The sequence below is a fragment of the Pecten maximus genome, chromosome 10 (assembly GCF_902652985.1).
Source record: "Pecten maximus chromosome 10, xPecMax1.1, whole genome shotgun sequence".
Lineage (NCBI taxonomy): Eukaryota > Metazoa > Mollusca > Bivalvia > Pectinida > Pectinidae > Pecten > Pecten maximus.
This window is the reverse complement of record NC_047024.1, coordinates 30,604,659-30,631,714: the sequence shown is the minus strand read 5'-3', so window position 1 is coordinate 30,631,714 and position 27,056 is coordinate 30,604,659. Positions and strand designations below refer to the sequence as shown.

General features: G+C 37.1%; 2 protein-coding genes across 2 annotated transcripts; both read right to left on the bottom strand.

The window, feature by feature from the left end:
- Positions 1-113: 113 nt before the first annotated feature.
- Positions 114-6,684, bottom strand: LOC117335439. The gene is made up of 7 exons (XM_033895418.1): positions 5,524-6,684; positions 5,127-5,320; positions 4,700-4,791; positions 4,092-4,495; positions 3,481-3,617; positions 880-976; positions 114-497 (listed from the first exon to the last, which is right to left on the bottom strand). Exons 1-6 carry the CDS (start codon positions 5,708-5,710, stop codon positions 917-919), a joined length of 1,074 nt encoding a protein of 357 aa, XP_033751309.1. The 5' UTR covers positions 5,711-6,684; the 3' UTR covers positions 114-497; positions 880-916.
- Positions 6,685-11,348: 4,664 nt separating this feature from the next.
- Positions 11,349-17,968, bottom strand: LOC117336747. The gene is made up of 5 exons (XM_033897368.1): positions 17,877-17,968; positions 16,540-16,630; positions 15,764-15,859; positions 15,334-15,428; positions 11,349-14,912 (listed from the first exon to the last, which is right to left on the bottom strand). Exon 5 carries the CDS (start codon positions 14,350-14,352, stop codon positions 13,366-13,368), a length of 987 nt encoding a protein of 328 aa, XP_033753259.1. The 5' UTR covers positions 14,353-14,912; positions 15,334-15,428; positions 15,764-15,859; positions 16,540-16,630; positions 17,877-17,968; the 3' UTR covers positions 11,349-13,365.
- Between the last annotated feature and the right edge of the window lie 9,088 nt (positions 17,969-27,056).

Genomic DNA, 27,056 nt, shown 5'->3' with positions numbered 1-27,056 from the left:
GTTCAAATTGGGAATTTTACGACGATGAACCTACCATAATATGCTAAGTTACTAGAGCATACCATCAGACAGTTATTGTATTTGTGTGCTAATATAATAAATAAACAAACGAATTCATGATAAAGATTTTTATTGAAAAGTATACTGTCTGTCACAGTAACTGAAAGACAAAAGTTCCTTCTAAAACTGTTCACGGCGGTTGCCCATGCCTCTAAACAGATTGACTATCTCCTTTAAATCTGCATCGGTGAGAGGTTGCTCAAGTTGATGATGATGGCAGATTCTCACTATATCGGAGGTGTCCCTGTGTCAGGCGATTTCTCTTCTTTGTTAAGATGTTTCCCATAAGAGAAAAACTCCTCTCCACTACTGCAGTGGAACTTTGTATTAAACATGCCATCTCCAGTAGCTTGAACACACAAGGGAAGCAGCCAGACAGGACCTGATCTCCCTTGAACACCTTGTAGATACTATCAATGGAAGTGTGACCATTTCCTCTGCAAGAAATAATAATAAAGCAATGTTATTTATTTTAACAAATCAATAAAGCAAACAATTCAACACTAATTGATAATTACTAAATTAATTGACTGAGTTGCAAACTGATTTAATGAATTTCAAGTGTCAACTACTTGCATTATAGATAAAAATGTGATATAATTTTATCATTGATGTATTATGACTTTAAGTTCAGATAACATTTTGGACTTCTTTCCTTAATAGTTCTCATATGTAATCATGTAAATTATATATCATTAAACAGTTTTCTTATAAAAAAACAAACATCATTAACAACATTATACCAGTAATCTGAGTAGTAATCTTGAGTAACAGTTGGACTCGGACATCTGATAATAATGATGTAGTAGAATGACTTACCTCACAAACTCATAAACCAACACTCGTGCAGTTTTATCTAAACAGAACAGTAACACTGAGAACAGTAACACTGTAGTACACTCATGCAATGAAAACCCTGCAAGCAAATAAATGGAATTTACAAAATATACATTATTCAAATAACAAATACTTTAAATAAGAAACAAGAGGCCCAGAGGGCCTGTATCGCTCACCTGGTTTCATGAGATATGAAACAAGAATGATGCTTAAGTATATTTGTTGCTGGTATTGCTATGTCAATATATATCATAAGCATTTTATATGGGAACATGTACATCGGTTTTATTTTAATACTAAAAATGCCAAAAGTGCATTAATCCATGAAATGAAATTGACTTTTGGTGCTACCCCATAGGGATCCTACCACACAAATCTGAGTGATATCCATTGCTTAGTTTCAGAGAAGTTGTTTAAACAAATTGACCAATTTTGGCCCCGCCCCTCAGACCCCTGGGGGGTCAGCCCCACCATTTGTACAATTTTTAATCCCCACCCCATAGGGATGCTACCAGTAAAATATGAGCGATATCCATTGCTTAGTTTTAGAGGAGAAGTCGTTTATATCAATTCTGCAAACTTACCCCTTTTGGACCCGCCCCTCAGCCCCCAGGGGGGTCGGTCCCGTCATTTGTACAATTTCAAATTAATTCCTACCCCAAGGTGATGCTACCAGTAAAATATGAGAGATATCCATTGCTTTGTTCAGGAGAAGAAGTCAATTATATGAATATAGCCCGACTGACCACATTCGGCCCCGCCCCTTAGGCCCCTGGGGGGTCAGCCCCATCATTTGTACAATTTTGAATCCCCACCCCATAGTGATGCTACCAGACAAATATGAGCGATAGCTATTGCTTGGTTTCAGAGAAGAAGTCGTTTATATGAATATAGCCGGATTGACCACATTCGGCCCCGCCCCTCAGGTCCCTGGGGGGTCAGCCCCATCATTTGTACAATTTTGAATCCCCACCCCATAGTGATGCTACCAGGCAAATATGAGCGATAGCCATTGCTTGATTTCAGAGAAGAAGTCGTTTATATAAATAGGGCCAAATTGACCCCTTTTGGCCCCGCCCCAGAGGCCCCCAGGGGGTCAGCCCTATCATTTGTACAATTTTGAGTCCCCTACCCATAGGGGTGCTTCTGACCAAATTTGTTCAAATTCCGATCAGCGGTTATGAAGAAGAAGTCAAATAAGTCAATTGTTGACGGACGGACGGACGACAGACGCCACGGTATGGCATAAGCTCACCTTGGTCCTCGGACCAGGTGAGCTAATAAATGTGAAAGTAGAAATTAGTTAGATTGACAACTTTACTGTTGTAATTCCAGAAGAAATACCAAACAATGAAATATTGATTCCTTGATCTTTACTAAATACTTCTCTATTCAACTGGGTCCAAGTTTTAAAACAAGGTGACTGGTCATAATGAACTTGAAAAAGTAAATATGTAACAGGGATAACAGAACAGTCAAATGAAAAATAACTAATTAATGAACAATTCAAACTAGAACAAATAACAAGATAATATACCTCATCAGGAACAACTGATCTTTAATATTCCTTAGCTCAGTCAGCAACACATCTTTGTTGAAAAGTGCATGTTTGCTGACAGTGTGGCCCTGAAAGGTATCAGTCTTTTCTCTCATCCCTACCGGTATCATACTGGTCTGTCCAGGTAAATACACCCATGCTTGCTGTGTGTGTATTACCTCGCTTCCGGTGTAGGATAGCCACGCGCGCGCAATGATACAAAAGTAGGTCGCCGAACCGAAAGTAGATCTATCTATACTCCATGAGTTTAACATTTCAACAATACATTGAATTAAGATATGTAATCAGATAATAATATTTTTTATTCATGATATAAATTATGTAAAAAAAAACCACGTTCTTTTATTGTTTTTTATTAATAAAACATGGAACTATATTTTCACGCGAAAGGACACACTAGCTTGGCCGACATCAAGTGATTTGGCTTCGCTTGCAATGACAGGGCTGCTGAAACAACGTTAGACTGTGGAAATGAATGGTTTCCTTCGTTTTTAGAACAGCAAACGTCGTTTGCATATATGGGGTATGGTAAATCGATTGGCGCTGTTCTTTTTTTATTATATGCAGTAGAAACAAAGTTTGGATTGAGAAAAATGGCGTCTATCTGAGAAAGCTATCGACAGATAGTGCCTATTTTTGCATATTTTAGGTTGGGGAATGAGAGAAAAATACTCAATCATATGTGTCCCTATCCTACATGACCACATATGAGTCTTATAGTCTTGACCATAGTAGTCTGCCAACCCAGTTATAGCTGTCTAAAGTACATCAGAATAATTATGACTTGGACATAAAATTCATAAACATATCTATTGCTTGAAATAAGAAAAATAAATTTAGAAACATGTTGTTGCGGTTGTTTTAATACTAGACTTATTTTAGTGATTACTGGATATATGTTATTGTACTAATTCAAAAGAAGTTTCTGAACAAAGGCTTTAATAATTATTATTCAAATAAAAAAGTACTGGTTGATCAACATAAATGTTCACTAATCTATGTTAAATAGGAAAATTCAAACATACTTTGCCATATTCCTCAATATCTGTCATTGACTCTGGCAGGTTCTGGGGATCAAAAAATCCAAAGTAACCAAGTACTGGCATTCCAGTGTTGAAGGCATCTTCAATCTCATTAATGAGATCATATACAAGAGGTATCCCTGAAAGTAATAAAATAAATCATAAATAAATGTGTATTGTAACAAAAGATCCGGCCTATCACAAGGAGAGTTAACACGAACATACCGCAGCCTCCCAAAACACACATACGCACTCGCTACACGCATACATATCGCACGCACGGGAGGCCGTCCTTAAATGACCTTAGATGTTAATAGGACGTTAAACAAAATAAACCAAACCAAACCAAAGTATTGTAACAATAAATAATTTGTGTACTGTCACTCAGTCAAGAGGAAAACAAGTATATACCCATGCCATTTGTACTGTATTATGTTTGGAATATTATTGTTAGTACAGTCAAAGTTGCTACTGTTTTGTACTTTACCTTGACTTCAGTGTAAATATTGAAATGTTACACTGCCAAACCTCATCTAAAGAGTATTAATTTATCAAGGAAAGAACTTCACTTGAAAATCAATACTTAAGACTATATCGGCACATGTCCCCATTACCTTTTTCTCGTAGGAAGTCTTCCCCAGTCAAGTTTTGACCTCGATTTCCGCGACGACGCATGGCCAGGGTAGTCCGATCGTCAATTTCGCTGAACAAATCTGATATCTTTGAGAACTCTGCATCCATTTCAGACAGATTGTTTCCTTCAATATGTTGTTGGTAGGTATCTTTGAGTGAATGCAGATGATCAGTTGTGTTCTTGACATAGGATGGAAGCATGGTAAATCGGATATGTTCCTCCTGTAAGTACAGGCTAAGCAGGTTCACAGGTTTTAAGATATCTGTGAGAAGAAGAATGGTTGCAACAACAGACTTGATAGTTACAGACTGGCGTACACCCATGATATCAGGCTCTCTCCTTTCCTCATACAAACTGTCCAAGGTATCAAGAATACAGGTATATCTGAAGAAGATAAAGTACATTTTGTTTAAGATTTTTCTTGTACAGTAACCGTGCATTATATATTTTATATCATGCTGCATAATTTGTTTGTGTTTTGTCAAATTCGTTTCTCAAATCATAATGAAATCATACTATTTCCCAATTGAAAGTAAATGAAGTCAATTTAGATTCAGTGATTGTGTCTTATTTTGATATTGACATTACCTTGATATAAACCTTGATGAGGCCTGGAGATGTGACAACCATCTTGTTGCAGCAGCACGTGTTATAGCCATCGGAGTCTTCCCATAGACAGCCTGAAATTTATAGTTTGAATTTATTGGTTTATAGGTAGCATTTTGAACGGAGGTTGAGCCAAGATCTGATCTTTCATCAATCTAAATTATTAAATCAATCAAGATTAGGAAAAGTTTCAGTGTTATTGACTTGTCTTGGACTTAAAACATTGTTTAATTATTTAATTCCATCATAATTAAAAGACATTTGTACTATTGATAATACATATTGTATTAACAGTATGAAATTAAGTATAATTTCACTTCTGTAAAACTGACTTAAGCTATTTTTTGAAGTAGCATTAAATCTGAAACAAATAGCCTAGGTCATAGAACGTTAGCACATAATTCATTACCTGGATGTGTTTAAAAACTGCCATCTTTTGCGGAGAAAATTCAAACATTTTCCAAAGCGAAATCAAAACTCCATCAACATCTTGTAGAAGAGGAAATCTCTTGATAAGGTGTGCCATACACAGTGCCAACCTGTGGTTGCGACAGTTCACATACACCACAAACGGGTTTTGGTGCCTCACTCTTCTTTGAAGACCTATAATTGAGTAAATTTTCATTATTAATAAAATTGTTAAACCTTTACTTAAAGCATGATATGTGTATTTCAAATCTGTGCTTAAATGTTTTATGTAAGTTGATGAACTTGATCCAAATTATTAACTGGTGAATAGGTGTAATTTTGTATATTATACATTTGATAAATATAGTATATGCTATCATAGGTTTGAGGATAATTACCTGTCTGTACACCACTCATAGTGTTGCGTCCATCCAGGGCGATGAAACGCATTTGGTCGAACTCAACTCCCTTTGCGTCCAAAAATTGTTGAAGTACTTCCATTATGTGTGCTGATGTACCCTTCTGGAGTTGGGCAAAGCCCAGGAATCTCATAACCACACCTGTATCCATGGCAAACTTCGCCATCACACAAATTTGACTGCTGTGGGCCACATCACTGCTTTCATCGAGGAGAATTGAATATGGCTTGTCTCCACTGGCAAGCTGATCAAGTACCTTTTTTCTAGATGGGAGGACAGGCAGCCAATCATCTGGGTGATTGAAGTGGATGACAGATAATGTGTGGCACTACTTTCTAAGTGTTTCTGAAGTTCTGGTACACCAAGTTTGGCGACAAATCGTACAAACTGTTCTGTGTTTTCTGAGGCCGCCCAATGCTGCTGTATGATAAAGTCAATACATTCAAATATTTTTTTGAGTGCATTCCTCAAGGTCTGAGAATCATTTAACTTTGTTCTTTCATTCTGTTGGCATACCGGATTGTATACGTTTATGTTAGAAGTTGCATTAACGTATATTTCAACCGAAAGTTTGTGGAGCAGAGTCTCTATGACTTGTCAACATACGAGTAGGGTGGGTTCCTAGCGACTTTGTACCCCCGCTCATAAATGGGCTTGTTACACCACATGATTTAATTCCAAAAAGCTCACAATATTTACATAGGTAGACAGATTTAGCTGAGCTGTAGTACAGCCAGTCATACAGAGATTCATATTTCAAACGAACCTGTGTCCGTTTATCACTGGCTTCTAGGTGTACTTTCATTGACTGTGACTCGTCATGACGATATTCGGCAAGTTCGGGTTCCTCAGGCACTGGCTTTATGTAATTGTTGGACGTTTCAAATTTATCTTCAATGTTTTGCAAGTCGTCAGAAGTAACTCAGGAAGCACTCACGCCGATCGCGACAGACTCATCATGATCAGTCTCTTAACAAAACATCAGTATCACTCTCACTAGTAACTGTAACGTTAGGACTAGGTTCACATACCGTGCTAGACAGTTTCTGCCGTTTAAAGAGCTGGTCAATTGGCAATAGGCCTTCCGAGTCACGTTTTTTTTTTTAAATTTTCTTCGTGTAATACTTAAGAGTTGTGAGACATTTTGTCTCGGTGACCTTGACTCGTTGCGGTGGTCTTGGTCTTAGAGAAGCTTGGTATTTACGTAGTAGTAGTATTTGAAGCGTTTTGGTGACCGCGATTATCGACTAACTAAAAACCTCGACCGAGATGTATGAAAGCGTGTATTCGTGTGGAAGCGACAGATTATAAACAAACACGCTATGAATCAATCTGAAATATTTTATTGCTTCCGATGGCCTTAAAACACGGACATTTAAGGTATTTTTTTTAATCTTTCATTGAACTATTTTACAAGCCAATTGGGGAAAAAAGGGTCAGATTGGACAAAAATCCACGAGTGGAAAGTACCGAAAGTCGGCACTTTAACTGGGGTAAAATAATCACTGGCTGGATGCATTAAGCAGTACGTCAATCAGCTATTACAAGGAAACAAACACGCAGATATCGCAGCCTCCAAAAACACAGGCATGCATCTCTCACACAGTAAAGGCCGTCCTTAAACTACCAAAGTTTGGTCATTTAAGAACGGCCTCCCTTGTTTGCGATATCCGTGTGTTTTGGGAGGCTGCGGTATGTTCGTGTTAAGAGACCTACCAACCAATTGTTTTCCCATAGACCTTAGTGTTAACGTTTTGGATTATTTCATTCAAATTTTTGAATTGAATATGACGATTATGGTTTATAACAAAAGTTTAGGGTCTGATATAACACCTAATCAAAAAAAAAAGTTGGGTCCTTCAGCTCAAATTTTCTCCAGGGTAGCCATTTTGAAAATAGGTGAATTTCGCAGTAAAAATTCTCAAAAATCTTAAATGTATACCTGTTTACTATTATTACGTGAACTTTTGGGGAAAAAAACAATCGGACTTAAGAAATTAATATCAACATTTCTTATTGATAGTTACCTATCAGGCTACATATCTATTTTCTCACTTCATAACATACTGGCCAATCAGTGGCTGCCAGACATTTTATCCTTGGCTCAACGTTCTATACACAGGGGCTGTTTCAAAAATATATTTTTTCAATTGGTTGGTTGTTCCCTATAGCATCTTTCACATTTTTCAAAGATAACTTTTCTGGAACAGGATAGAACCATAGGATATGCTATTAAAATATGCAGTGCCTGACTGCAAGTCTTAGGCTGGTAGGTTGATTATTCTATTGGTACCGGATATGAAATTCTTAAGAGAAAACCACATTAAAATTGAGTTAATTTTGAAATGTAAATTTTAATATCTTGATAAGCTTTTAATTTAAAGTAATGGCTTTTGGTTAATAGCCAAGTATAGAAATCGTGCTACTCAGAAATATAAACAAATAAGATATAGAATAAAGTGTTATCTCCTCAACCCCCTTATTTCTGGTCTTTTTGTAAAAAATGAAGAAAAAAAGGCCGAACGAGAAAAAAATTAGGAGTGGAGCCATTATTTAGATAAAAGAGTCGAAACACAGACACAGAACACGGAACCGCGCAAGTGACAACAAAAAATAACCAGATATATCACCAAACACTGAACTGGGGTAGTGACAACAGAACAACCAAACATATCACCGAATACCGAATCGGGGTAGTGACAACAGAACAACCAGACACACACCCACACATTGAACCGGGGTAGTGCCAGCAGTACAACCAGCATACCACCGTACCCCGAGCCACGATATATACCGCTACAATTGAAATATAGAATGTATGTCCGTATCTGTCCGGTGTATGGTCCTCCTTGTAACACTACATGTGTCATATTTTCATCATCAATTCCCCCTGAATCTCAAATTCTCTCTAAATTCTGCTACAATGCCTCCAAGATGAGAATCCCGTCCGAAAATGTGCTAGTCGGTCCCATCATCTGGTTTCCAGGGACGCTAGATGGCACAAAATGTCATATGCGGTAGCTATATGTAGAGACCAACCAACCAATTGTTTTCCCATAGACCTTAGTGTTAACGTTTTGGATTATTTCATTCAAATTCTTGAATTGAATATGACGATTATGGTTTATAACAAAAGTTTAGGGTCTGATATAACACCTAATCAAAAAAAAAAGTTGGGTCCTTCAGCTCAAATTTTCTCCAGGGTAGCCATTTTGAAAATAGGTGAATTTCGCAGTAAAAATTCTCAAAAATCTTAAATGTATACCTGTTTACTATTATTACGTGAACTTTTGGGGAAAAAAACAATCGGACTTAAGAAATTAATATCAACATTTCTTATTGATAGTTACCTATCAGGCTACATATCTATTTTCTCACTTCATAACATACTGGCCAATCAGTGGCTGCCAGACATTTTATCCTTGGCTCAACGTTCTATACACAGGGGCTGTTTCAAAAATATATTTTTTCAATTGGTTGGTTGTTCCCTTAAGTCTCCTTGTGATAGGCCGGAACTTTTGCCGATTTATAGTGCTACCTCAATGAAGCATACTGCCGAAGACACCCAGCAGCACACCCCGACCGGTCACATTATACTGACAACGGGCGAACCAGTCGTCCCACTCCTAATTTGCTGAGCGCTAAGCAGGAGCAGCAACTACCATTTTTAAAGACTCTGGTATGTCTCGGCCAGGGGACAGAACCCAAAGCCTTCCTCACAGGGGCGAACGCTCAACTAAAGGCCAAAAGTGAGGCATTGTCAAGGGAGACATTAGGAAGAAGAAATTGAGTATTTTAAGTCACTAGAACATATGTGTTGAATTCATCATTGAAATGATTGTCTTTGAAAGAATAAAATAACTTGAAATAAACCTGATCAAGTCTGGTTTTGCCTTTGGTCGTAGACAAACCATCTAAAAACGTTTTGTGTTCCTTTAACTGGTTGAAGAAAAGCATACAGGGTTTCCAAACACACAAAGAGAAATCGTTACATTATACTGATGAAAGAAATTTAGAATAGTTCTTCTAGAAACCATGATTGTGCGATCATGTCACAAAATGACCACCGTTGCTGCTGTCTCGATGAATTTGCGACATTGTCAGCTTCTGTTCCGACACACGCTCATAAATATTCAGCTCAATGGCAACGGCAGAGCCGAAGAAGTCCCGAGATGTGTTTTGCAAGATGGCGGCAATCTTTAATATGGTATCGACGCCAAGAATAATTATCTCCATCGTCAATCCAGGTCAGTTTTTACGAAGTCGAAAATTAACACTTTGCCGACTTCCTTTATTTACATCCAAGTTAAAGATATACCCGTAGATATGGTAACGCGCAACGCAATGTACGAAATATCAAATTATCGCTCGGCATGAAAACGCAGTTGTTTTCAGGTGACCAATATGATTATCAGGTAAGAAATCGATAATTATTCGAGAACATCATAAATCGGTGTGATTATATTAACGCGATATTTTCAAATTACGAAATGGATTTGATAGAAAGTTAGAGAACGACAGGAGCAATGAATATGGTTGAGAGAATTGTAATTAAATTTAGACAAAATCAAAAATAAATCAACGAAAACAGGGTTATTTACTATCATACAGTCTTTACCTTAACCCGGCGTCCGTCGCCAGTCAACTATTCATAATTTCATGTATAAATGATCGACAAGAGAAAAAACTGATTAAGAATTATAATTGAATCAACGATAACGCGTTTATTTACTATAATATACATGAAGTCGATAGTTTGGTTTGATTTGTTTAACATCCTATCAACAGCTTAGGTCATCACCATGAGGTAGCGTCTGTCGCCCGTCAAATATTCCTAAAAATCGTTAAAACGTCGTTTAAACGATGAAAAAGAATAAGGGCCCATTAAGGGAAACCTTGCAGATTATTTAACATCCTTTTGTACAGATAAAAGTATTTGGTCTAAATTTCCCCGAAGCATCGTGATGCTGATGATGGTCGGCTAGAAATCATCAATATGGAAACACTCGAAAAATGTAATCAACAATATTAGAATAATATAAAACAAACAATTTATCAAGTACAATTTACGCCATTTATTTCTTACTTTTCTAGCTGATCTGGTGCTACTTCGGCAAGATCTCGCAGTTCTTAAACACTGGCTCCAAAGTCATTAAATATTTACATGTCGATTCCGGTTTTTGTGAAGTGTCTTTGTTTGCACTTCCGGTAAGAAATTTGTCTGTTTCTTCCATTGCGTCATTAGATCTAACGTTAGCCCGAGTGGCACGGACTACTGTTAGGGGAATGATGTCTGAATTTTCAGGTTGTTAAAGAGGTCAATAAGTTCTTTGCCTAAAGAAACAATATCTGATAAAATATCATATCGATGTATATCTTCGGTTACACCCGTAAACTATCCTCCCCTTTCAAAGCGAACGTATCGCGGCCTCCAAAGACACAAAGGACCTGGGGTGGTAAGGGGCATTTTTGGCATCCCCTCAAAAACCGTTCATTTTTGGTCAAGATAAAATATAAGATACATTTCTTGTTCATGCAAATTCATAAAGCGATACCTTGACTGACTTTTGAGATACACCTCTTTGCATTAAGCATGTTTTAACGTCATATTTTGAGAATGATGATGTCAACGTCGCGGTATGAATGTTGACGTCATATTGCTTTTTTTATGTCTCTTTTTAATTATGATGTCACATACTTCCATGTTTGTTACAAATAAACCAAATGTGTTAGTAGTGTGTATTGAAGTATGAAAACAAGAAGTTCTAATTTAAACATTTTAATAATAACAAAGAACATTTTTGTGGAATGCAAATATTACCCCTTTATTAGACATAACAGTGCTATAGTACTAAACTACTGTTGTAGTTTCAGAGTCTACAGCTTATCCTTGATATTTTCCAATATTCAAGTAGAATAATTTTAATAACATTTAACCTTAAGTCATTAATATGCATTTTGAAGATAAAAACAACTTTATCCAAGAGTTACATTCAAATGTCCAGTTGCATAATTATACTGAGAATATGTATTTATACATGCAATGTTAATCTTGTTAAAAGCATGGGCAAATGAAATGGACAACATTAGGCAGGTTCCATTGAATCAAACTCAGTAGAAATTGAAATATATATATACAAAGGAATACACTTTATGTAAACGAAAAGACTTTCCTTAAACATTGTGGTGACACTAATTAACTTCAAAACTGGTACTCTTGGTGCTCTAGTTTTTAAGAATCAATAGTAAGGACAATGCTTGGTCTACAGATAGATACAATGTAGACAAATAACATGATTACTATCAAGAAGTTCATACAAAGGATCAATGCTCTTCAGCATGTTTACACAAATAAATGATACTTTATAGCCAAAGTTGATATTTATGCATGAGAAAAGCATCACATTCATGTTCAGTGAAAATAAATGTATATGTGGCTTCTGACAGGGTGTAAACACAGATCTACAGATATATACACAAACAAGTGTCTACTAGTCTCTATCTTAAACTTATTTGCTTTGCAATGAAAAGTTTTTAAAACTATGGAATATATTCAGTTGGTGTAAAATCAAGAATATGCTCTTAAGACCCCATTGGATCCAGCAAGCTTTTTGAGTATACAGGTTCTAATTATCAGTGTTTATCAGATATAACATCAACCATCAATAAGGTATGACTCCAATAGATATTTTGTAAAATTGCAGAGAGTTTAAAAAAAGATATCAGCCTGACAAAGACTTTTCAGTGTATCAGAAATGCCAAATACAGCATTCATTTAAAACAAACATACTACTTCTGATATTCATTGTTAGCCTTGATGTGATATGCACACTTGTTAATCTATAACTACTCGCTCCCTCACAACTGAAGAGCCTTTTAACATTGGTTATTATTGAAACATATAGCTACTCATATTCACATTTTCTCAACACAAAACATATAAGCCTGGTGCATTTGTATAAATGTATATATATCAGTAAATGTACAATTTCAAACGTGTATTAGTGTACATAATACAAAGCCTACCCATTACATCAGTAAAACTGTCCTCTGCTTCGTATGAACAATGATAACTAATGACAGTAAAACCTTGTTATTCTTAAGTCATCAGGACCACGACAAAACTTTAAATTATCCAAGAAAAATTAGGTTGGGACCTACAAATTAAAACAGGGTCTTTGAGACAAGTTCTAAAAGAGGTTCAACTGTATGGTTTACTTTATAATTCACTCTTCCACATCACTATCTGCATCAACCTGAACTGGTTCTGGGATATCCTTCGCATCTTTCAAGTATACTGTCCAGTCCTTCCCACAGCCAAATTTCAAGTTTTCATTTCTACCATATCCAAGATACCAAATAACTGAGGTTATATGGGCACATGTACCAACTACTCTGGCTCAACACTTACACTGACAGTAACAACTTTTCACTCTACACTCGTCATACCCTATCCACATCTTGTACATTTTTGACGATGTATGGCGACTTTGGATTTTCCCCATTAGTAGGCCTTCCTCCATGTTATGCACATACAATTCGTAGTCACCGTCATCATTCATGTGCTCTTCGGCGTAGGACTTAGCAAGTTTGAGCTGATAAACACCTAAGGTTATGTTCCTTAAATCTGTCTCATCAAGTCTTGGGAAAGCCAATGCACATCCAACATCCTCTAACTTTTGCCAGCATGCATTAAGCTTGTCTAGCCTTTCACTTATAACTCTTTCCATCAGTTCATTATTTTGCTTTGACAAGTGCAACATCTTGCATCCTAACAGAACATCATCCTCTTGATCAGTTGACACCATCGGAGCCAAATATTTATTGCACAAACAGGATACTCTGTACATAGTCTCTGATGTAGGGTATCTGAGAATTTGGAACAATGTTATTTAGAAATCTCCAAGTCTTCAAGCGTCCATTGACAGACTCTACTACCCATCTCAGCTTTGGCACCAGCCTAGATGTGTTGCTTTCCTCTACTGTGTGTTGCTTCTGATTCTTTTTTAAGAAAGAGGGCATTTCTGATTTGATTTCCATAGCCTCCAAGAAATCAATAGAATCCCGAAAGTCTCTGTCAACGATGAAAATGTCATCTTCCTGTAACCATGACCTTATGGCCTCCTCATCTGTTTTTAATGCATGTTTCAAAATTTCAGCATCATTGTTTTTGGAGTGTCTCAAGTATGGACCAAGCACACTGACAATATAACCAGTAGTTGAAACGAAGATCATTGGTTTAACCAAAGGCCTGTGTTTGTGCATGTTGTAGGACCGACGCGGAAACTGAAACTTGGAGCTCTTCTGAATGTAGATGTATGTGCCATCTATGACAAGTATTGCTGGTAGAAGGGGTCCTCCAAATAATGTTTGTGCTAAATGTCTTGTATGATTTGAAATAATTTCCTCCCTTGTAACATGATTGAAGCCAATGTTTTTTGGAACAAAGTCTGTCATTAATGCCTTTCTTCCTGATGTAATTGCTCTTTTTATAGCATCTGGACCAACATTAAACAGAGTGGACAACATTTTGTTTGACATTCCAGATCGCAGTTTGGTCAAGAAAATTCCAAGACATGTCCTAATACTTCTAACGGCTGTATGACGTATGTCTTTAACATGTTTACAGATGTCATCAAAAGAGTCTTTGCTGACTCCCATCAGGTTCAGGTAATCTGCATCTGTGAAACAATCACCATCAAAATCCATGCGTCTTTCTTTGTTTTTGAGTGCAGCATCACGCAAACTTGTAACTAAAACAATCACCATCAAAATCCATGCGTCTTTCTTTGTTTTTGAGTGCAGCATCACGCAAACTTGTAACTAAATGTAATAAATCAGTCTTGTTGAATTCTGTGACAGATTTGGTATTCTGTTGCAATAACAATAGGGCATCAGAGGTAAACTTCATGCTTCCTTCAAAATGCTTTGGACAACATCTTGCACCTTGTTTGATGATAATGTTATGATCTACAAAAGTGTTAAATCTTGTAAATGTTGACACTACAATGGACTTTCTCATCCCTTTTCGACATACACAACAAGTGCTGTTTGACGATCCTGCCACAGACGACAACTTTAGAGAAATGTTGCGAGGAGACTTTACTTTGCCTAGAACATCAACCTCTTTGGGGACATCTGAAATAGAATTATTGGCAACAATATGTTGAGATGTCTTCTTATTATAAAATTTCATGCGACACTTTCACAAGTAATGTCACCATCAACCGCTTTGATCATGAAACATTTTTCTAGGTATTTTCTAAATGCTTTGTTGGTTATGCCTCCTACAGGTCTTCTGTCCTTGGCCTTAGTCCTCTTTGAGCACACAACACAGCAATAAGGCTTTGTTGCAGATTCCATTGTACCTTAAACAAAGAAATAGGTAATTTAAGCTATCTTAAATTCAACTTTAAATAGCTAAATATAATTACAAATAATTGCTTTAAGTTACTTATTTCAAGTTATTCAGTCCCTTTTTTTATTCAAAATCAAAAAACATCTGTAAAGCAATGACTTAAATAAAAGTTGATACTTGTTAAGATGCTTATTCAATGACATAATGTTAATCTTATTTAACAAAAAGAAAACTTGCAGAAGCTAACTTTATCTATGAAATATAGGTGTCTCAAGATACAGAAAACGTACTTAAAATATTACCTGAAAGCATTGGATGATATCAGATCAAGTATATAGTGTACAAGATGTAGAGAATCACTGGTATACATTAGGCAGTGTACATGGTGTACTGTATCACAGGTATATTTAAGTTAAATGATATTGTAATACCTATATGCTCTGTGATTACATGCAGCTTCTTGTACTCAGGAGAAACATCAAATCAATCCAAAAGACTGCGTTCACTTCAGACTGTGTATCCATAACTGAAATGAGAACAAAAATTAACATGAATGAAAATTACAAGTTATACAGTGTACATGGTGTACTGTATAGCAGGTATAATTTATACAGTGTATATGGTATACTGTATCACAGGTATACGTTATACAGTTTATATGGTGTACTGTATCACAGGTATAATTTATACAGTGTATATGGTATACTGTATCACAGGTATAAGTTATACTGTTTATATGGTGTACTGTATCACAGGTATAAGTTACACAGTGTAAACGGTGTAGTGTATCACAGGTATAAGTTATAGTGTACATGGTATTATGTATCACAGGTATATTTAAGTTAGATGATATTGTAATACCTATATGCTCTGTGATCTACATGCAGCTTCTTGTACTCAGGAGAAACATCAAATCAATCCAAAAGACTGCGTTCACTTCAGACTGTGTATCCATAACTGAAATGAGAAAAAAAATCAACATAAATGAAAATTACAAGTTATACAGTGTACATGGTGTACTGTATAGCAGGTATAATTTATACATTGTATATGGTATACTGTATCACAGGTATACGTTATACAGTGTATATGGTGTACTGTATCACAGGTATAATTTATACAGTGTATATGGTATACTGTATCACAGGTATAGGTTATACAGTGTACATGGTGTACTGTATCACAGGTCGCTACACGCATACATGTCGCACGCACGAGAGGCCGTCCTTAAATGACCTTAGCTGTTAATAGGACGTTAAACAAAATAAACCAAACCAAACCAAAGTATCACAGGTATAATTTATACAGTGTATATGGTGTACTGTATCACAGGTATAATTTATACAGTGTACATGGTGTACTGTATCACAGGTATAATTTATACAGTGTATACGGTGTACTGTATCACAGGTATAATTTATACAGTGTATATGGTGTACTGTATCACAGGTATAAGTTATACAGTGTATATGGTATACTGTATCACAGGTATACGTTATACAGTGTATATGGTGTACTGTATCACAGGTATAATTTATACAGTGTATACAGTGTACTGTATCACAGGTATAAGTTATAGTGTACATGGTATTTTGTATCACAGGTATATTAAAGTTAAATGATATTGTAATACCTACAGCTCTGTGATCTACATGCAGCTTCTTGTACTCAGGAGAAACATCAAATCATTCCAAATGACTGACTTCACTGCAGACAGTGTATCCATAACTGAAATGTGGAAAAAATTCAACATACAATGTATATGAAAATTAACTCTATGGAAAGGTTGTGAACATAATCCTTGTTAAAAAGTGTGTTAGAAGTTTGTGCCAGACAGTTGTTGAGAGGAAAAGGAGGCAAATTGATGAATAATGTGTTGAAAAATTATAGAAGGATCAGTGGTCAATCACCACAGGCGAATAGGCTTAAAATTGGTTCATACATTATTGATCGTTTTGGCCCAAATGTGTGTTTGAACTCAATTTCTAACAACCACAATAAATGTATAAGCATTCTTATATGCTTTAGATTATGAAAACTGGATAGAGTTTTACAAAATGAATTCATACAGATACAATTTGTACAATGTATAATGTATTTGTATAATGATTTTTAAAAGTTATTGTTAGCATTTTGTTACATCATGCACCGTCACTATTCTAGATATATATTGATCTTTTCAGAGGATCTGATGACAGGTGTTAAATACTATACGTCTATACTACTTCTTGTCAGACATGGCCTGTTGCTACTACTTATTAAACAATGGATCAAGAATGTTTGTGTAAGACCATATAAAAATTTCCAGGCACGTATACGTAGCTGACGACGGATTTGATTAGCAAGCACCGCGAGTGCCCCCCCCCCCCCCCCCCCCCCCCCCCCCCCTTAAATTGAAATAAAGGATTTTAAATTGTGGCAATTTGATCGTAATTGGATACCCTGTGTGATCTATCATTACACAAATAATTAACATAAAAATGGACCATTCATATATGATTTACTGCTTTGATGAAATATCCATACCTTTTTAGTTTTATTACATTTTTGTATGTTTACAAGTAAATAAATTAATGTTGTCTGGTGACTAAAGTTCCAGCGTTAAGAACAAACAACTGACAGTCAAAGATATTGTCACTCTTGAGAATGTCCAATGAAGAGCTACCAAATTAGTTCAGAACATATCGGACATAGATGTACCCTTCCTGAAAGACTCCCCACATCTAGGCATACAATCACTTCAGTATAGGAGAAAAAGATACAATATGATCCATGATATATAATCCTTAATGGGCTTGACATATATATAAATACTGAAGAAATGTTTCACGTAGCTGGATCAAACATAACAAGGGGGCACAGTAAAATCAGTAAAACCACATACAAGAATTAATATCAGGAAACACTCTTTCCCAGTTAGAGTTATTGGTGATTGAAACAGTCTATCGTCAGCAGTGATCATTCATCAACTCACCATCAGTTAACTCATTTAAGAGCAACCTCAACAGGCACTGGAACAACATTGATATCAAATCCAGCCCGTCTTGCTACTAGATTTAAGATCTGAAAAAAATGTATGAAATTAATAAAGTGCATAGTAGTGTACAGTACTAGTCCTGTCAGAGGGACACGCATATTTATGTGTGTGTGTGTTTTTGTGTGTGTGTTACTGTATAGAATCTATACTAACTTGCAGGATTGAAAATCAGTCCATCGCCAAATAAATAACACCAATGTTAAGATAAGATATCTAAACAGGTGGTCAATGCTTATTAGAAGACCCGACTATAGTAATTGCTAAATCGTTTAACTTGAAACATGAAGTGACCGCAAGCAAAGCGAATGTAAACGGGCGGTGAACAGAGGAACTTTGGTCTGTAACACCGAAGTCGGACTATTTCAATCTCGGACCATTATGTACTCTACCTGGATCGATACTTTTTAATGTAATGGGCCGTGTTCGCATTATCAGTATTAATATAATGTACAGTAAACATCGGGCGTAACATTGCTAACAAGCCATGCCAAAATTTTATTTCCATGTAAAAAGCTAGCTTTATAAATTAAAAAATGTACGCAGACGAGTATTTTACTTACCACATGATTGGTGATTATTTGCTATAGCGTCGAAAAATGGTTAAAATCGGATGGAAGCATGCGTTTTCTTTGCATCTGAAACACCGGATGTCGTCTGCTGCTGGCGGGCGTGTTCGATTGTGCCTACTAACGCTGTATAAAAACCTGTCGTTTTAACTACCTCTGCATTCGTAAAACACTTTGAAATTTGCATCAGATATAGATATTTAGAAAATAAACGGATGCTATTTATATCTTTTTGTTTTAAGAATGCAGAGATATCAAATTTTATAAATAATATCACGAAAGTAACACATTTTTCGCAACTTCCGGATCTTTAGGACACGTGACTTGCCGATGACGTCATTCTGATCAGCAGAATAAATTTTAAAGTAGCGCAGACGTCTTTCCAAATACTCCACATTCATATGTCTTAAAGCAATTATCTAGTATTAAAATTTTATTTTTGGCATTTTTTCGATGCAGAAATAGACCCTTACCACCCCAGATCCTTTACTCCATGCATCACGTATACAAGGCTATACTTACTTGACTTTCGCTCAAAAACTAAATAATGAGTAGTATGTATATTGATGATAAAAAGACAATCAGTGGTTGTCGTGAGAACAATTTTTTTTCTGTAGGTCAGACTCCAGGTAGGAAGCCAAAGGGAATTGAACCCTGAAGCTCCGGCTTTTGTTCAGGCTATTTCTAATGACTCTAAGAAAAGTTAACAGAAGTTAAAATCCAGAAACACAATTCATCCTAGAGCCAAGAATTTTGGTAATACCTCACAGAGACACCGTTGCATTTGTGGGGATTTAGGATTTAGGTGTTTTGGGAGGCTGCTGTATATTCGTGTTAAGTCTCCTTGAGATAGGCCGGATCTTTTGCCGATTTATAGCGCTACCTCACTGAAGCATACTGCCTAAGACACCCAGCAGGACACCCCACCCAGTCACATTATACTGACAACGGGCGTACCAGTCGCCCCACTTCTAATATGCTGAGCGCTAAGCAGGATTTAGGACATTTATCTTATTGTACTTATAGGCACTATATTGGGAGTACCCATTTTACCATTCGTACCGACCATGCAGCTTTAACTTTGTTAAAGAATTTTAAAGAGCCAGAAGGTATGCTCGCTAGGTGGATCAGCGTTATTGATGTTTGATTATAATATACAACATCGGCCGGGTATTCAACACAGTTATGCTGATGGGCAGATCCAAGAAGCAGTGTGGTAGGGAGCATGTCCTGACTGCTTTATACCAGAAGCAGTTACAGATGTAGTCTCCTCATCAGTTGATGGTACTCCGTCGATCGAAGCCCAGACAATGTTTTCTAATTGGATAGATTCCTGGGGTATAGATGGGTTGGAGAGGGAGCAGAGTGCTGACCCTCATATCTCAAAGTTCAGACAGCTTAAAGCTGATAGGAAGAAAAAAAACTAGAAAGAATGAAATCATTGGTTTAGCTTGTGAAGTTAAAGTAAACTGTCAGATGTGAGATAGAATTTTTGAGTCTGGGGATTGGTTATTGTATGTAAATGTTTGGTTTGGTTTATTTAATTTAACGTCCTATTAACAGCTAAGGTCATTTAACGACGGCCTCCCGTGCGTGCGACATGCATGCGTGTGGTGAGTGCGTATGTGTGTTTTGGGAGGCTGCAGTATGTTCGTGTTAAGTCTCCTTGTGATAGGCCGGAACTTATGGCGCGGAAAGGATGTCATAATTTAATATTTTTGCCTAGGCAAAAATAAAATATTACCTAGGCAAAATTATTTCTACCTAGGCAAAAATCGAATTTTGCCTTGGCAATATTATTTTTGCCTAGGCAAAATTCGATTGCTGCCTAGGCAAAAATATTTAATTTTGACATCCTTCCCGCGCCATAGGAACTTTTGCCGATTTATAGTGCTCTCTCACTGAAGCATACTGCCGAAGACATCCAGCAGGACACCCCACCCGGTCACATTATACTGACAACGGGCGAACCAGTCGTCCCTCTCCTTGTATGCTGAGCGCTAAGCAGGAGCAGCAACTACCATTTTTAAAGACTCTGGTATGTCTCGGCCAGGGGACAGAACCCAAAGCCTTCCTCACAGGGGCGAACGCTCAACTAAAGGCCAAAAGTGAGGCATTGTCAAGGAAGAAGAAAGTTGTCGAGAAAGAAGTGAAAAGATAAGATCCCAAATTTAGTCGCCTCTTACGATCATGCAATGGGGGCAGCAGGTACAATTCTTACGGCCTTAGAGTCTGGTAAGATCATTATGCACAATACATGTTTCATTGCATGTTTTTTTTTATATATGTATATTGATAGTTCCAGCAGAAAATATAGCAGAGATATGTTGTCAGATGAACAGTTTTTAGAGCATATATTTTCAATAAAATACAATAAAAGGATAAGAAAATGACACATGCAGCAATTAACAACTCCTGGAAAACATCATGATATTTTCAAAATTACCCTCTGTTTGGAAATCTTCAGAATAGTCGTCATCCCAATCCTTCCCATATAACATCTCCAGTCGCATCAGGTCATTTTCTCCTCTGCCTGTTAATTACTCCATGTCCTGAATAATCTCTTCAACTGTTTCTTCGCTCTCGCCTAATCCTGTATCACTTTGTATCTGCTTTTAATTTAAAGAAAACTAAAAACTAATTTGTTTTTTCGCGACTCACTCCGGTGATGAAGCACTGCGTTTTACAGATTTATTTTGCAGCCGCCCAGACAATAAACTACACACAACCAAAGGAAATATCGGCGAATGGTGTCCTTGCTAGAGACAATCGACGAGACGAGGTTGTTCTTGCCCGTCTTAGAATGAGCCATACACATATAACGCATTCCTACTTATTGAAGCGTGAGGACCACCCTGAGTGCATCGTGTGCAATGAACCATTTACTGTTAAAACACTTTCTATTGGATTTTATTGATCTACAACTTGCAAGAGTGTTTTTACAACAGCATGGCAAGTCCGAAGACTCTGTTCGAGTCTGTAAGTTTATACAAAATTTTGAACTATCTGAAAGTTATTGGTCTTATCACAAGATGTGAGTAACCTTAGCCACTTTTTATCCCCCACGAAACGCGTTTGTGAAGGCTGCAGTATGTTCATGTTTGATTCCTTGTGATAACGTTAGAGTGATGTCGACTTCAAATCTATGTGTACCTCGCATGCTGCCGAAGACACTCAGTAGAATAACCCACCCGGTCACATTGTAATGACTACGAGCGAACCACTCGTCCTACTTTTATAATGCGTGTGGTAGTTGCGTATCTGTGTATTTGTTTTGTGTGAAGTCTCTTTGTGATAGGCCGGAACTTTTGCCGATTTATAGTGCTACTTCACTGAGGCATACTGCCGAAGACATCCAACAGGATACTCCACCCGTTCACATTCTGACAACGGGCGAACCAGTCGTCCCACTCCTAATATGCTGAGCGCTGAGCAGAAGTAGAAACTACTATTTTTAAAGGAAGATTGGTTTAAAAGAGAAAGGATTCCAGGTTAGGTTGCTTTTTACGATTATGGAATGCAGGCAGAAGGTGTGATAATTCTTGCATTCAACCTAGAGAAGATCCTGAATTTAGCTCCAATATTATTTTCATGTGGTACTCTCGCATTTGGATCAACGTTGCGCCCTATTCTTAAGCTGTTTATTGTTGTGTTAGCTCGCCACGCTCGAAGGTCCGGTGAACCTATGCCATAGCGCAGCGCCCGTCGTCCGTCTGTCAGTCAACATTTCTTTGAAATCGTTACTAGTCTAGATTATTATTAGACTATTAACAGCTAATGTCATTTAAGGACGGCCTCCCGTGCGTGCGACATGCATGCATGTGTTGAGTGCGTATGTGTTTTGGGAGTCTGCGGTATGTTCGTGTTAAGTCTCCTTGTGATAGGCCGGAACTTTTGCCGATTTATAGTGCTACCTCACTGAAGCATACTGCCGAAGACACCCAGCAGGACACCCCACCCGGTCACATTATACTGACAACGGGCGAACCAGTACAAGTACCGGAAAGGATATATTGGCTAACAAACTATCAACTACATATCAATTTGGTTTTGGTTTGGTTTTATTGGTTTAACGTCCTATTAACAGCTAAGGTCATTTAAGGACGGCCTCCCGTGCGTGCGATATGCATGCGTGCGGCAAGTGCGTATGCGTGTTTTGCGAGGCTAAAACGTGTAGAACTAACGCGGGAAAAAAGAATAAGTTTCTTTTAATATACAATGACTTTTGTTGTTTTCAAATGCGCTGTTTTGTGTTTGAAATTGGCGGAAAACTGGGTTTAGTCCGTTTACAGTATGATGTAACCGTTAGGCGAGTCTTGCTTACTGAATTAGGTTTAGCATTGCAGTGTATGGAAGTCAATTATCGTCCTCCAGTGTCGTCTTTATTCGTAAACATTGTTCTTTATAGTCTTAAATGTGACCTCTTGTTTATTTTCAAACCCATTTACTTAGGCACTCACTATACGCATGCATATCGCAAACACGGGAGGTCGTCCTTAAATGACTTTAGCTGTTAATAGGACGTTAAACAAATAAAACCAAACCAAAGTTAGGTGCTCGGGGATCGTAAGAGGCGACTGAATTTGGGATCTTATCTTTTCTCTTCTTAACAATTTTTTTCTTCCTATTGTCACCCTTGACAATGCCTCACTTTTGGCCTTTAGTTGAGCGTTCGCCCCTGTGAACTTTGGTTTCTGTCCTCTGGCCGAGACATACCAGAGTCTTTAAAATGATAGTTGCTACTCCTGCTTAGCCTTTTGGTTTGGTTTATATTGTTTAACGTCCTATTAACAGCTAAGGTCATTTAAGGACGGCCTCCCGTGCGTGCGACATGCATGCATGTGGTGAGTGCATATGTGTGTTTTGGGAGGCTGCGGTATGTTCGTGTTCAGTCTCCTTGTGATAGGCCGGAACTTTTGCCGATTTATAGTGCTACCTCACTGAAGCGTACTGCCGAAGACACCCAGCAGGACACCCCACCCAGTCACATTATACTAAGCAGGAGTAGTAACTACAATTTTTAAAGATTCTGGTATGTCTCGGCAAGGGGGCAGAACCCAAAGCCTTCCTCACAGGGGCGAACGCTCAACTAAAGGCCAAAAGTGAGGCATTGTCAAGGGAGACATTAGGAAGAAGAAAGTTGTTAAGAAAAAAGAGAAAAGTTAAGATCCCAAATTTAGTCGCCTCTTTCGATCATGCAATGGGGGCAGCAGGTACAATTCTTACGCCTACCTGCAGTGCAGATTAGGAGTGGAACGACTGGTTCGCCCGTTGTCAGTATAATGTGACCGGGTGGGGTGTGCTGTTGGGTGTCTTCGGCAGTATGCTTCAGTGAGGTAGCACTATAAATCGGCAAAAGTTCCGGCCTATCACAAGGAGACTTAACACGAACATACCGCAGCCTCCCAAAACACACATATGCACTCGCCACACGCATGCATGTCGCACGCATGGGAGGCCGTCTTTAAATGACCTTAGCTGTTAATAGGACGTTAAACAAAATACACCAAACCAAATGATATGACTATAGGGTTTACTTTTCCGTCTGTTTCCTTGATATCGGTCCATGGCTCGAAAAATCTGCGTTACAGAACTTCGGTAACAAAAATGTGGACAACATATTTCTATATGAAACAAGAGGCCTATAGGGCTTCACGCTCACCTGATCATGTAACAGAATTTTGCAATATGTAATATTGACATGCCTTGATCATCTAAGATGTCCATTTCTGTTGCCCTAATATAATTGCTGAAAGAGTAGGTCACAGTGACCCTACTTTTACAATATTTGCTATTGGCATGCCTTTCTCGCCCTAGATGTCAATTTATGTTGCCCTAACATGATTATTGAAAAAGTAGGTCACAGTGACCTAATTTTGCAATATACAATTGTTATCGGCATGCATTTTCTCATCCAAGATGTTTATTTCTGATGCAAACATAATAACTGAAAAAGTAGGTCAGTGACCTAATTTTGCAATATTTGCTATCGGCATGAATTTCTCATCCTAAATGTCAATTGATGTTGTCCTATCATTTCTATTTTTCATTTGCACAAGTCACAACATAGAGCAATGTGAAGAGTGATATATAAGTCACCAAAGGTGACATTTCGGATTGGTCATAAATAGTATCAATGCGACATGCTTTCCACTTGCAGATTATCACTAAAGAATATATATGTATATGACTAATGAATTAGAAACCTATAGACTCTCTCCAAATTTGATTTAAATTATCATAAGTTTTCTCATATTTACACAAGGTACACTTAATACCCAAAACACATTTGTCAACAGCTAGTTATCAGTTATTTAAAGCTATACACTGGGTAACTGGGCAGATTTCATTACGAAGTAATAGCTCTGGAGAAAGGGCTCCATTCCCAGACCTCTGCTTCCCTTTATCTAATTAATTTTATTGTTTTCCTGTGTGACCAGCAATACCATGGTTTCATGCAGATATTATACAGGTTTTCGCATCAAAACTAACTGGTATCAGATAGTAGACAATCCAAAAGCCTAGTTATCTTACACAAAGAAATGTTCTACAGAACTGAGAACTATATCATTCAAGTAAAGTATTTTTTTTTTTTTTTTTTTTTGCAAAAACCTGATCCTGGTCCTTTTAAAAAAAAAAAAAAATTCCAGGTGGGTGTGGGTGCTGCTAGCAGCCAAGCTAGTCAGCTGCCAGTTCCCCCATTTGGGACCCCTAGCAGCAATGTTCACACTGAAGATATATATAGTGTATACAGACAGGTACAAACCATAGCATTAAATTAATTAAAAATCAACTTTCATTATACGTCTCTTTATCATCACTATCTGGACCTTGTTAATGAAAATCAACTCTAAACGATGTACCAGTCATTAGTTATCTTGTTCACAAACAAAAAATTAAGTACTTTTCCATAGCTCATCAGGTGATAATTGCTGTGGTGGCCATCTTGTTAATTTAATGAATTTTTGAAACAACACCTCTTGTTCAGAAATGTCAGTAGAACATTCCTAGAAAGTCTTCTTACTACGAAGCAAATAATATTGGAGTTATAAGGAAAAACAATTTCAAAGAAGGCAAACATGGCAGCCGTCTTGAATTTTATTTTCACTTAAAAAATACAAATATCTAGTCAGGGCCTTCTAACTAATCATTCAATGCGAATTTCAACACTCTCGGTTAAAAAAGTGAACGGACGACGCACGACAGACGCCGGACGATACCCCATAGCAAAAGCTCACCTGAGCCGAAATTAACGGACGACGCACGACAGACGCCGGACGATACCCCATAGCAAAAGCTCACATGAGCCTTCGGCTCAGGTGAGCTAAAAATACTAATTTTTCTATATAATATTGCTTTAAATTGTGATGTTTATTTTTCTGGGTTCCTGGATCTACCGGAATTCCTGATAATGTAAAAGCATAACCGAATTATTAATATCGCAGCAGCAGAATGAATGGAATTGGCTTAATATGTGTAAACTCGATCAAAGCAACTATTGTTAAATGGCATCCTTTCTACACAGACAATTGCCGAGGCGAGGCCGCCCTTGTCTCAAGATGGGTCATACATGTATATATATTGCATACATAAAGCCATGAAGCTCGATGCCCAGTCTTGGTTCATCACATGCAATGAATATTTACCGTTAAACACATCTTATTGGATTTTATTGATCGTTTTTTTTGTTTATTTTTTTTTAGTTTAATGTTATTTGGCCCTAATTGATTCCAATTGTCGATTGATCGTAAAACAACATAAACAGAATAAAATAACAATAACCATATCTTAAATTTCTATTCAGCACAATTGAACTATCTAAAACCTGTCTGTCTATACCATAAGATATGAATAAACTAGGTATATGTGTTTTGTATAAATATTTCGTTTTTGATAATGTTCCGCTTAATACAGCCTATTCACTTATCATTTATAAGCCATCATGACATTTTCAGTGTTAATGGGTCGTTATCAATAATACTATATCAAAAACGAGTGTATAAAGGGAAACAACTCTAAGCGTCTAATGCATAGCTACCTCAGACTTTTAACTGCAACTTAATTGCCTTTTTTACATTCAGCTTGAGTGCTCTCCGCAGTAATAAAGATGAATTACTTCGCCATTCGAACCATTTAGAGTTTTCATATATATATCTATATATATATATATATATCTATATATATATATATATATATATATATAGAGAGAGAGAGAGAGAGAGAGAGAGAGAGAGAGAGAGAGGTTACACAATGTTTGATTTTTGTATACGGTATTTCTTTCAATAGAGATAGTTGGGGTTTTTTTTTTAGAAAAGATTAAGATATTTTGAGGATGAATCGACCTGTTTTGTGTCAACGGGTGTAAGGATATTAAAATGCCACTATTTAATATGGAAAATTGATAATTTCGGGTATGTGCGCATACAATACAATATTGTTGATCATAACAAATATTTATCAAGTATATTTTTTTCAAAGCAATAATTTGATAGAAATCTATCCAAAAATGAGTTATCACAAAAACGCCACTCAGTTAAACGGCCTTCAAGTG

Coding starts and splice junctions, on each gene's coding strand:
- LOC117335439 (XM_033895418.1), bottom strand. CDS start 5,710: ATGGCGAAGTTTGCCATGGATACAGGTGTGGTTATGAGATTCCTGGGC. Junction 5,321..5,523: donor TATGAGTGGTGTACAGACAG/GTAATTATCCTC, acceptor ACTCAATTATAG/GTCTTCAAAGAAGAGTGAGG. Junction 3,618..4,091: donor AGACTTCCTACGAGAAAAAG/GTAATGGGGACA, acceptor TATTACTTTCAG/GGATACCTCTTGTATATGAT.
- LOC117336747 (XM_033897368.1), bottom strand. CDS start 14,352: ATGCTGCACTCAAAAACAAAGAAAGACGCATGGATTTTGATGGTGATT.